This window comes from Eumetopias jubatus, unplaced genomic scaffold (genome assembly GCF_037043125.1).
Source record: "Eumetopias jubatus isolate StellerSeaLion01/CBP00866 unplaced genomic scaffold, mEumJub1_p1.0 scaffold_9, whole genome shotgun sequence".
Classification (NCBI taxonomy): domain Eukaryota; kingdom Metazoa; phylum Chordata; class Mammalia; order Carnivora; family Otariidae; genus Eumetopias; species Eumetopias jubatus.
The window spans coordinates 14,048,080-14,060,775 of NW_028274815.1; the positions used below are offsets into that span (position 1 = coordinate 14,048,080).

At 41.2% G+C, this 12,696-nt stretch overlaps 1 protein-coding gene across 1 annotated transcript in view; it reads right to left on the reverse strand.

The window, feature by feature from the left end:
• Positions 1-6,812: 6,812 nt before the first annotated feature.
• SMC6 (structural maintenance of chromosomes 6) overlaps positions 6,813-12,696 on the reverse strand; it is a 74,642-nt gene continuing 68,758 nt past the window's right edge. The window contains exons 26-27 of the mRNA XM_028099380.2: positions 9,347-9,444; positions 6,813-8,521 (exon numbers count right to left, since the gene is read on the reverse strand). Of these exons, the coding sequence (XP_027955181.1) occupies positions 8,407-8,521; positions 9,347-9,444 (213 nt within the window). The 3' untranslated portion in view covers positions 6,813-8,406. The remainder of the gene's footprint in view (positions 8,522-9,346; positions 9,445-12,696) is intronic.

Below are 12,696 nucleotides of genomic sequence, written 5' to 3' on the forward strand. Positions count from 1 at the left end.
GCTGAGGTCAACGCTATGGACTGCACAAAAGTCTCAATGTTCCATTCAGTCTGCAGCTATTCTTTCACACACACACACACACACACGCACACACACGCACACACACGCACACACACACACGCACACAAATATTGCTTGGACTACCTATCAATGGACTTGCTTCTTGTGTTTGAAACACTTGTGTGCATGAGAATGTCATTTGCTAATGAATTTTAAAAGCATATATTATAAAACAACCTTCCACAATGTGATATGTGTAACATCATTTCATAAAATCCCTTCTCCCCTCAAGCCTGGGCAGAAATGTGCTGCAAAGAGTTCTATGGTTTCTTGTTCATGTTTTGCTAATGCTCGTGTCTCCTTGATTACATGTTAGTAGCACTGAGCCCCCCACGGTAATGTAACTTAATATAAACTGTGTCACCATTCTCCTGTAAAATAGTACTGGACAGGGCCCGGAGGGGCCTTGGCTCCTCTGGGTGGTCCACACCCAAGAGCTTGTATTATCAGTGAAGATAAATGTGCTACATTTGCATGCCTTTTAGGTTTGCCTTAATTCTTACCTCATTTACATTCTATCAATCTGGAAAGAGCTATGTTGGAATTAATGCAGTATAAAACTTAAAAATCCTGCTAAATGACTCATTAATTAAGTATATCTATCTCTATATACATATACACAAAGATATTATTTATTGAAAGTAAAAAAAGAAAAAGCTGGAAGTGTATTGATTTTTGCTTGAATTTTCAAAGGCTTCCAAAGAGGTGGTAATAGATGTCCCAAATAAATTTATAACATTTGACTTTTTTCTTCAATTCTTATTTCATAATTTAAAATCTGAAATGGATGTTCATAATTATCAAGGGTCAGCTAGCCACAACTTACCTACCCTGAAACACACATCTTTGGAATTCAGAGAATTAATGACAATGAAAGGGGAAAAAAAAAACACAACTTTCCAACTCTTTATCCTGGCCCTCAAAAGAGGGGCAATTAACATGGTATATAAAGTTTAAATAAAACATAAAACTTGTTTGTTCTCCAAAAATGCTCATTGTATAAAATTAAGTTTCCTCTCAATGTGACTGGGTGCTAGCAACACATGACCTTCTTCACCTGCTGTGGAGGACACAGGCAACCAGCCAAGACGTGTCCTCCAAAAGCAGCCTGTAGGAAAGAACACTTCTGTCTTTCCAGGTCAAAAGTATACTAGTTATTATTTTTTTTCTTTCTTTTTTTTTTTTTAGAGAGAGAGTGGGGGAGGGGCAGAGGGAGAGAGAGAGAGAGAATCTTAAGCAGACTCCATGCTGAATGCAGAGCCCAATGTGGGGCCCAATCTCATAACCCTGAGATCATGACCTGAGCCGAAATCAAAGAGTTGGACGCCTAACTGACTGAGCCACCCAGGCATCCTGCTAGTTGTTATTTTTAATGATGGGACAAAATTCTGACCCTTTGAAGCCTGAGGAAGGCAGGCAGAATTCCCTCAAGAGCTCTCAAGACAGGTTGGTATTTTCAGAACGTATCTAGAGAAGTCCAGTTTTCTCCTACAGCACTGTGCAACAGAACTTTCTATGACTATGGAAAGGTACATGTCTGCACTAGCTACATGTAACTATTGAGCACTTCAATATGGCTAGTGTGACTGAGGAACCAAATTTTTCATTTTAACTAATTTAAATTTAGGGTTCCTGGGTGGCTCAGTCAATTAAGCGTCCGACTCTAGATTTCGGCTCAGGTCATGATCTCAGGGTCATGAGAACGAGCCCTGCGTTGGGCTCTGCACTTACCAGGGAGTCTGCTTAAGATGCTCTCTCTCCCTCCCCCTCTGCCCTCCCCCCACCCCCCAAAAATAATGATAATTAATTTAAATTTAATTTGCCACATGTAGTGAATAATTATAGTATCAGACAAGACAGTGCTATATTATTCACTTTTTATTGAGTGCCTTTTTTTTTGTTTCCTAAATACTCTCCCTTTGTCTGTCTTAGGATCATTAACTAAGACCAGAGACCAGGGCCTAATGATTCCATGCATCCATGCAACAAGAAGCTGTGAGCAAGCACACCTTACCACAAACACTCAGGACACCGACGGTACCTGAATCACTGATAGAACCGTCCCAAGTGGTACTAGAATGTCCTTCGTCCCTGTGCTTGGTGAGTCCAATGTGGGGGCAGGGAGAGATGGGAGAGCTTCAAGGCCTCCCGATATTCTCTGCCTCTAAGTGAGGGGGACCGGGGTGGGGGTGGGGGTGAGGAACTAGGGAGGCTCCTTAGAATGGTATTCAGTTAAATCAGACTCTGACACTGCATTCATAGCAGATCTTCACTGGTCACCTGTTGTGCACCCAATACCATCCTTTTTGGGGGGGAGACAGACAATAACCAAACACCACACACACACACAGATAATCACCTGTAAGAACAATGAAGAAAAGAACCACAAGTTAAGAAGGATGGGGATGGTAGCACAAGTAATGGGGTGTAACAATCTGATTAGATGACATTTGAAGTAAGACCTGAATGAAGGAAGTGAGCCACAAGGATATTCAGGGCAATTATGGGGGGGGAAACCCCTCCAGCAGACTGACTAGTTCTTTTTTTTTTTTAAAGATTGATTTTATTTATTTCAGAGAGAGAGAGAGAATGCCCACAGGTGGGGGGAGGGGCAGAGGGGGAGAGAATCTTCAAGCAGACTCCCCGCTGAGCATGGAGCCTGAGCAGGGCTATTTCCCACAACCCAGGAGATCCCAATCTGAGCTGAAACCAAGAGTTGGATGCTTAACCGACTGAGCCACCCAGGCGCCCCTGACTAGTTCTTTTCATAAATAAAATGTAAAGATTGGGTCAACAAGTGAGCACGGCACTGGTAGTGTGGGACTGGTGCTGTGGGTATGCTGGAGAGCAGTCCAGTGGCCCTTGGCTAGAGTAATTGTGCATGTGCCCTCGGAGGCGGCACTCCCACTTCCGGGTATACTGCCTGCCCCAAGAAGCTCTCACAGGGAGCCATGAGGGGATGTGTCCCAAGATGTCTGTGACAGCGTTTGTGGGAACTGCAGGCAATCTGCTGGTTCATGACGAGAGGAACAGGTAAGTAAAATGTGGTCAGTGCATCTAACGCATACTACACATTGGCTGGAGGCATGAGACTGATGCACACACAGCAACGTGGACACAACTTTTTTTTTTAAAGATTTTATTTATTTATTTGAGAGAGAGAGGGAGTGGGAGAGAGTGCATGAGAGCGGGGAGGGCCAGAGGGAGAGGGAGAAGCAGGCTTCCCACTGAGCAGGGAGCCCGATGAGGGGCTCGATCCCAGGACCCTGGGATCATGACCTGAGCCAAAGGCAGACGCTTAACCAACTGAGCCACCCAGGCGCCCCAGACATAACTCTTTTATTTATTTTATTATTATTATTTTTAAAGATTTTATTTATTTGACAGAGAGAGACAGCGAGAGAGGGAACACAAGCAGGGGGAGTGGGAGAGGGAGAAGCAGGCTTCCCGCGGAGCAGGGAGCCCCATGTAGGACTCGATCCCAGGACCCCAGGATCATGACCTGAGCCGAAGGCAGACGCTTAACGACTGAGCCACCCAGGTGCCCCGGACCCAGCTCTTTTAAATGCCAGATGGGGAAAATAGAAACAAAATCTTATGCATGGTATAATATATATAAATGAAAAATTCATTCTCACAATAAGAACACCAAAGTCATGTAAAACTAAAGGAAATACCACATCAGAAAAGTTTCTAGGGGTGGGTCATAATGGGAGTGGTTCAGTTCCTAGGGCTCCATGCTAACTCCTCCCCAAAACTTAGTGGCTAAAAATAGAAACAATCCTTTTGTTATTTCCACGGTTGCTGTGGGTCAGGAGCTGGTGAGAGGTTTGTGTGGCTGATTCTGGCTCGGGGTCCCTCCTGTAGTTGCAGCATTATGGTAGCTGGATCTGACCCGGGGTCTGGGGCAGCTGGGGTCTGGGGGGCATCTCTCTTCCTGTGGTCTCAGGGCTCCTCCCACTGGGCCAGTTTGTGCTTCTTCACAGGATGGTGGCCTCAGCATGAATTTTTTTAAAAAAGATTTATTTATTTCTTTATTAGAGAGAGAGAGAGTGAGCACAAACAGGGGGAGCGGCAGGCAGAGGGAGAGGGAGAAGCAGGCTCCCCATTGAGCAGAGAGCCCGACACGGGGCTCGTAATCCCAGACCCTGGGACACCCAACTGACTGAGCCACCCAGGCGCCCCAGCATTCACGACTTTCATGGTGGTTCAGGCTCCGGCACAAGTAGTCCTGCAAAGATGTTGGAGGTATCATAGATTTTTCTGACCTGACCTCACAAGTCAGGAAATATCACTTCCATAGCATTTTATTGATGACAAGACAGTCACAGACCCATCAATGTACAAGGGAATTAGATTCCAAGTCTTGCTTTTTACAAGGGAATCCTATTGTTTGAAGACTTCATATCTCCTGTAATTCACTCATTCAGGATCAGTTTCTGGATGAATAATATGCACTTCTTTCTTAAAGAGGCCAGATGCTTATTTCCTCCACATGGTTGGAACTTCATGTCAAGAAGTAAAACACATCTTAAACAGATGTCTTCAGAGAGCCTAAAGGCAAAGGATGTGTAGGGGAATAGCAAGAAACTGGTAGTCAATTAGAGCTCTAAATAAAATAACATAAGGTTCCCTGGGGTCCTTTCTTGTAAGCAATTACGTTTCTCCAACATTTTGGGCACACAATTCGGATTTTCCCCAGCATCTTGCAGGTGAAATATAATTTCCAGACTCTTCAAGTCACTTCATTGTTTGCCATTCTTACACTCACCAGTGTGACGTTACTCATCAAGTACCAGTACGCTTGCCTCCACCTCTGCATTTTCTCTGTAAATGGCACGTTCATTCTTACAGTTTTCGGGCCCCAGGCCAATTATCCTTGATTCCTCCCTCACAACTCCAGAGTACGACCAGCAAATCCCACTGCCTCATTTCCCACTTGAACACTCTACCCCCTCTACCTCCTTACTTCGGCCCAAGTCACCATGACCTCTTACCTGGACCGCAGCCAAAGCTTGCTTTCATTCACCATACTCTAATCCTAACCTATTCGCACAGCAGCCAGAGAGATTATTTGAATATGTTGACTAGACCAGGTTGGAAAACTTAGATGTCGAATAATCATGCTTCCTTCTGCCTACCTCTGCACCTCATCCTCTTTGTTCACTAAGCTCTGCCAACATGGGCCTCACGATTCCTGGACATGACGTCCGTTCTCACCTGTGGCCTTTGCACTCATGTTCTCTGCTTGGAACCCTTGCTCCAGGTCTTCCCATAGCTCGTTCTCTCACTCATTTCAGCTCTGCTTAGATACTACCTTCTGCAAAGTCTTCCTTCAACACTGCTTCTGAGACACCACCCCCTCCACTTAACTCCTGACCCTGCTAAATTTATTACACATAGCAATTACTGTTCTCTGGAATCATATACAGTGGATGTTCCCCTGAACTAGAATTTTAGCTCCCCAAGGGCAGATTTGGTATTACTCACAGTAGTATTCCCTGTGCTTTAAATTGTTGCAAGCACGCACATGGCAAGAACTTCATCATTTTTGAATGAATCTCTATATTCTTATACTTGAGAAAATCAGGCAGCAACAGTCCTCTTAAGCTTGCTGATCAGTGAGTATTCTCAGGCCACATTAGTTTCTATGGAATCTATCCAGATGCCCCAACCAAAATTCAAGAGGTTAGGTATCAATATTATAAATAATTAAGAAAATTTCATTTGCTGACGCAAAGAAATGGCTAATTTATATCCACATTACTTTACCACTCTTTAAAGAACAAAAGCTATTCCTATTAAATAATATTTTGATGTATCTTCCAGTCCACAGTCACTTAGTTCAAGTCATAAGATATCAGTTACTGTTTGAACTTTTAGAACTCTAAGTTTCAAACCAATTCTCTGGAAAATCTGAGTTGGTCAAAGTATAGGCATCCATGTTGATGTATAAAAAAGTCCTAAATCTAACCAGAATGTCACTGACTCGGGACATGATAACCTGGACTAATTCACAGGAATCTGGATCACTTGGTCTCCATCATGGCTGGCAACACTTCTGATCCAGCTCGTGTTCCAGACAACAGTTATTTACTCAGAACTCAAGCATTTTGGTCTCTGGACATCTTAAAGATATGTCAAGGTGAAGGGTTGGGAGGGAAGCAGCCCTTGAGGATGGGTCGGAGAAGTGAAAATACTTAAGAAAGAAGAAGGCAGTGCCTGAATCTTGATTATCAGCTTGAGTAACTTTATTATTTATATCTTGGTTTACTACAACTCATCACCTTTGTCATTTTGAGAATGATCTTAATCATGTCCAGCCCACGGATTTGAGAGGATAGGATTGAAGAGTCCAAGGGAGCACGTGCCCCTTGTTTCCTGGGATCTCATTACTCAGGTCAGTCCTGATGATAAACCAGGGGCCGGGGAACACTCTGTATGATGTAGTGAAGTCACTCAATACAAACATTTAAAGTTTTATTTTTAGAAGTTACATGTATTAAAAAAAAAAACTTTTTTCTTTTCTTTTATTCTAATTAATGTTACTATTAATTAGAACATTAATTGAAGATATTTTCATTTATGATAATTGAAACCAAAACTTTGTGAGGCTAAAGCAATGAATAATCTTCGACTCTTAACAAAAGATGTTCGGATACCTGAGGATTATATTTCCCATTCTGTATTCAGAACCATTAACATTCAAAAACTATCACAAAGATTCAGACACTAAAATTATTTAGCTAATATAAGTTTATGCATTTGGTATATTTTTTATTTGAAAAAGCACATGTTGTTAAAAAATAGTTTTGTTACAAACTAGTCATAAACATACCTTTAAAAGGTCAGACTTTGCATGGCTACGGGGGGATGTTTATTAACTTTTGGCATACATTTCCTCTTTCTGTAAATTCGTAGAAGAGCACAGATTTTGAACTTCTCATTTGCCAACTGATCTCACTTTAAGGTTAATCAGACTCCCTCCCCTCTACTAAAATAAAAAACAAAATCCAGTTTTTCTCAGTAACAATAGAAGTGTTGCTGCTTTTAAGAGTCTCACGCTCTACCGACTGAGCTAGCCGGGCGCTGCGTTGCTGCTTTTAAAATAATGCTTTTTTTCTTAAAATACTTCCTTTTCAATTACATAAATATTTATTGCTAGCAATACAGGGAATGCTTCTTGGGTATCCATGTTTGTCTTAAAAACTTAGCACTTACCCTAGTATCAAAGAGAATATAGGCAGGAGTCTTATTCATGCCTTCTTCAAAAAAAAAAAAAAAAAGTCAATAACTACCACTTCTTACAATATGCTATATTTTATCATTCTATGAAGCACACTCTTAAACAACTCTAAAATCAGGACGTGTCTTTAATGGCACAGATGTCAGCTCACCATCAACAGGCTGGCCTCTGGCTCTGCGCTGCTTTCCTGCTCCAGGGGGAGCCCCAGTTTTCCCAGCCCTTCTCCCCAGCCTGGGTCCTCTCAGCTGAGCCCAAGCTGAGCCAACAGCGCTGGCGCGTGAACAGAGGGGTTTGAAAGCAGACAAGCACGCCACTGCAGGTCAGGGCGCGGTGCCGTGTCACAATCCTGTTTTGACACGGGTTAGATGCTTAGTTGGCTGGACGACAGTTAAAGGCCTGAGAAAGGCACTGGGTCAGAGCTGGTAGTGCTCTGGTGCTCCTTCAAAGTGCCATATAGAGAGCATCCTAAATTTGAATGAAATATAATAATTAAAAGTACAGCCTAAATCTATAGTTGTATCTTTAATGATAAAAAATGACCTGTGCAGGAATTCTGAGCAATGTTTTATAGTCCTGTGCAGGTCCCTCATAATTACGCAAAAGAGACAATAACTCCACTGCAAACTGGTCCCCGTCCACAGACCACCTGTGCACCCCAACCCCTGCGATGAGAATGTGATACTCTGGAAAACAAAACTAAATATAATCAGGTGCTCAAACTTTTATTTTAATTCTTACAAAATACCATAGAAATGAACCCAAACTAAACAGATATGTACATGTACATATATACAAAATTTCACTTCTGAAAAACAATCTATAAAAGTAGATGGTTAAAAAAAACGAACTTAAAAAAGATTTAAAACCAATACTATGAAATTAATTTCTTCAAAGTAAAGTAACAGAAATCTTAAATTGCTGGTTGTAGTAGGCTTTCTAGACTTATTTACATATTTTATTGGGGCCAGAAATATAAAGGAATTTTCTTTTATTTTAGATTATCTTCAGTTTCATTTTATTTCATTACATACTCCTGAATCTGTTTCCCTTTACAAATCCTTCAACATGAGGACACAGCGTAGGCCACAGGAAGTTACAGATCAACTTCGGTCTTCTTCTTCCTCTTGACCCACAGGTCGGAAAGGCAATGTAGTTTGTCCTCTTTCAGGGTCAGACATTCGAAGGATTCTAATCAGTTTACTTGATGGAAGTGAACTAGAGGAAGCAAAATTAATTACTCAGATTACTAGGAAAATTTTTTCACATTAAAAAAAATCCTAGTACTCCCTCATGAAAACACCAATCTACTGCATCTGCTAATGTGGGATATGCTGACTATCTGGAGTTCTAGGAGAAATATAATTTGCAATAAAGAAATCATTTGTTTTCATTTTTAAAAATTAACATCCTGCTAAATGCAGTAGGCTTTCAGTTTAGAAGAAAAAGAAAATGAGATTTATATACCAACTATTTCTAATTCTTATTCTTGTCTAGCCAAGAAGCAGTTACCTGAATATTCCCAATCACAAACTTCAATCCCCAGAGGATCAAGTGACCACTTTAGAGGCAGAATATCAACACTAAATGACACAATGCCTGACACCTTGTAAGTACTCAAAACCTGCCGACTGACTGCAGAACAGAGCTCTTTATTCAGAAAGATTAGAAGCAGTAAGTCACCAGGAGAAGAGCCAAGACCAGGGAAATCATGAATTGTGTCTTTAGTCTAAACAGAATTACCAAAATTACTTTACTAGTTGGTCATGATAACCACGAAGAAACAGAGTCAAAACAGAAACAGTAACAAGTCAATAATCAAATTCACATCAACTTGCTTCTGTTATGGAAGGGAGATAACACAAACAAAATTTTAAATATCTTGAAAGGAAAAATTATCTTAGATCTCCTGACATTGGAACTGATTTTTCTTTTTATTGGTGATTTATGTATTTGCATTTAAAAAATTAAGATTATAAGAGATTTATTTCCCCCTTTTATATATTTGATGTATATATTCACAGAAGAATTTTTAAAAGTTACCTCATGCTTTGAGGGGTAAGCAAGATAAACTGTCTGAAACGCTGGGAATCCGCCATCTTGAGTATCATGTCCATTGCAATCCTCCGGTTAACCATGTCCTGAAGAACAAAGTGAGGATCACTATTGCATCAGTCATATTCCTGCAAAAGCAGCATTCTGCTGGCTGTTACAAAACCCCGCATTTTTATCCAGGGTTCACCTACTACCTTATCTGTGATGCCTAACTACTCACACAGGGAAAGATAATACCCAAAACTATTAGAGGAAAATAACTGAAAATATGTATCTTCCAGGTAATTTCTACAGTCAGAATATTTGTAAGTATAGCTCCCTCCCTCAAATATACTTAGCAATTAATCTGCAAATATTCCAAAGACACAACTAAATGTTAGAGAATGAATCTAATTTGGACAGTAATAATAATTAATCCCTCAGGAGAACAATATCAAAAGTGACAGCTATAAAGTATTAATTCTCTCAAAATTTCCCTCAGTGATCAAGGTGTTTTAAAACCTCTGCCCCTACCCTATCACGCTACAATGTGTACAGTGCGAACCAATTTATTTATTTATTTATATTCTTTTTTTTTTTTTAAGATTTCATTTTTTTATTTGACAGAGAGAGAGAGAGAGAGAGAGAGAGAGCAGGGAGAGAGGCAGGCAGAGGGACAGGGAGAAACAGACTCCCCGCTGAGCAGGGAGCCTGACTCAGGGCTCAATCCCAGGACTCCAGGATCATGACCTGAGCCGAAGGCAGACGCTTTACTGACTGAGCCACCCAGGAGCCCTGAACCAATTTAAATTTATAAACCAGTTCCTCGATTCAATCTTTAAAAGAAGTTAAATAGCATATCAGTATATAGAAAAACAATGCTTCATTATAACAGGTTTTGAAACGAAATTAAACTGTGGGCTTACATTTTCTGAGTTCAAATAACAGAGAAAGAAAAAAAATCCAAGTACCTTGAAAACTAAAAAGTGGAAAACATAACCAAATGCGTTTATAGGCATACATTGTTAAAGGTCTACTTGAAACCTCATGTGGTGGTACAGCATGGTGGCTAAAAACACTGTTTTGGAGGCAGACCAACATCCTGGTTATATTACTCAATGGCTTGTATTATATAAATTCTTCCCTCTGGCATATCTGTAAAGCAATCTACCTTAAAGTTAACAAAAATAACGAGAGCTTGCACACGCAGATGCTGTCCTTTCAAAACACTGCCCTGGAGAGGCCTATCATTTCATAACAAAGCTGCCAAACCACCAAAATATATTTGTTTCTGATTGGTTTTCAGAATTTGGGCACATTTTTCTGAATAATTCCAATGGGGCAAAATGCCATTCTGATTAAGAACCTCTAAGTTTCTGAAAGAGAAAGAAGTTATTCAGAATTAAATCTGACAAATAAGATGGGTGATAAGACTGCAAAATGGCATTTCAAACAAAATGAGTGCCTGGTAAGAACAATCCTCTCCTGTGATTTGTGAATTAGCTCTGAAGCCAATTCTCAGAGAATTTCTAACCAATTGCAGCAATGGTATCAAGGGGAAAAATGACACAGGATTATACAGGACTCACAGGGATAAACTGCATGAACGAGCACTTTGTAGTACTTATTACGGGCTAGGCATCAGGTAGGTAAAAATATCGAGACATAGTTGGTAACTTCAGAATGAAAATGTATAAAATATGTAATAGTAAAATGTATAAATATAAAATTACATAATATATTTTATATTATAAAATATAAAAATAATAGTATGAGTTGGTGTAGCGTGGTGCCAAGGGAGCTCTGAGAGGCTCCTAAATCCTGCCTGGTGGTCACAAAGGCTCTATAAAGGTCACATCGAACCAGGTCTGGAAAGATGAGTAGGATTCTGACATACACAAAGAAGGGCACAACAGGCAGAGGCACAGTGCTTGGAAAATCACAAGTAGCCTATAAGGGGTAGCCACAGAAGTGGGGAGATGCCACATCACGAAGGCTCTCAGTTACCCAAAGAATTAAACATTCATCCCAGATAAGATAATTCACCACCTCAGAGTTCTAAACAAGTAAGTGCCCATGATCAGATTCATTTTAGAAATATAAACCTGGCAAAACAGTGAGGGAGGGACTAAGGAATAAGGAAGCCTAAAGTCTGGGAGTCTGGACAGGAGGCGGTTACAACAGGCAGGGGTGAGGAGACACAGACAAGCTAACAGGAAGGAACAGAGACTCGGAAGGTCAGATGTGATGGGCAAGTAAAAAGGAAGGAAGGATCACAGATACATCAAAGGTCTGGCAGTGTGAGGTCACATGGTAGGTAACAGCAATTTGCCAGCAATCAAAGTAGCGGATTCAGGAAAAGGAAGAGGCTCTGAGTGGAACACTTGCTGAGTCTGAGGCATGGCTATGCCTGATGATGTCTAACAGTGGTTGGGCATGTGCGTCTGGGGTGCAAGAGAGGCGTCAGGAGGAGACACTCAGACTTGTTGGTATCCAGATGTAGGTGGTAGTGTTGGGGACTCCGTGTGTGTATGTGTGTATGTGGTGTGTGTGTTTAGTGTGTAGGTGTATGTAGCGTATGATATCCAGGAAAATCAACAACAGTATAAAAAACAAAGAGGACCTCACACATTTAAGGGCAACGGCATGAGGGGAGGCAGCTTGGAACACACTAGAACCAGAAAAGAGGAGAGCAGAAACTGGCAAGAAGACACATTATAGGAGACGGAGGATAGGCCTCTGGTACCAAATACTTCAAAGAATTAAAATAATACTAAAAGTTCATTGATGATCTTTGCTAAACAAGTTTTACTAGAGTATTATAGTCCAAACCCAGATTACAGTGGGTTTAAGAAGGTGTAAGGCATTAAGAAGTACACAGCACGGTTAACGGCTGGCTGGTGAAGGCTCACTCTGTCTCCACCATCGTAAGTGCGTTTACATGTAAGACTCGATCGTCTCACCATAACCCTACGAGGCAGGAAAGGTTAATGAGGTTATTTTATGCATGAAGAAACTGAGGCCCAAAGTTCTCTATGGAAGTAGTGGCAGAGGTTAGGTCTCAATCCTAGGTTTGTAACTTCCAAGTCAAATGTTCCCGCCCCTTGTGTGGTATCTGCTGCTCTTCTGATCCAAGCAAGGGTAAGGAAATGCTTACCGCTGTGAAAATGGAAGGTGGAGACAGGCTAGGGAAGAGGCGGAAGCCCAGGACGGGGTCTCCAGGGAGAGCACTAGAATTCTCAGTTCTTCCCTACCACCTCTCATGGACTAAAGTGTCAGGGCAGGATCCCTTCTCTTGTGGGTAAAACTAAAGAAAGAATTGCTTCCTTTCAAAATACACATTTCCAACAACAACAAAA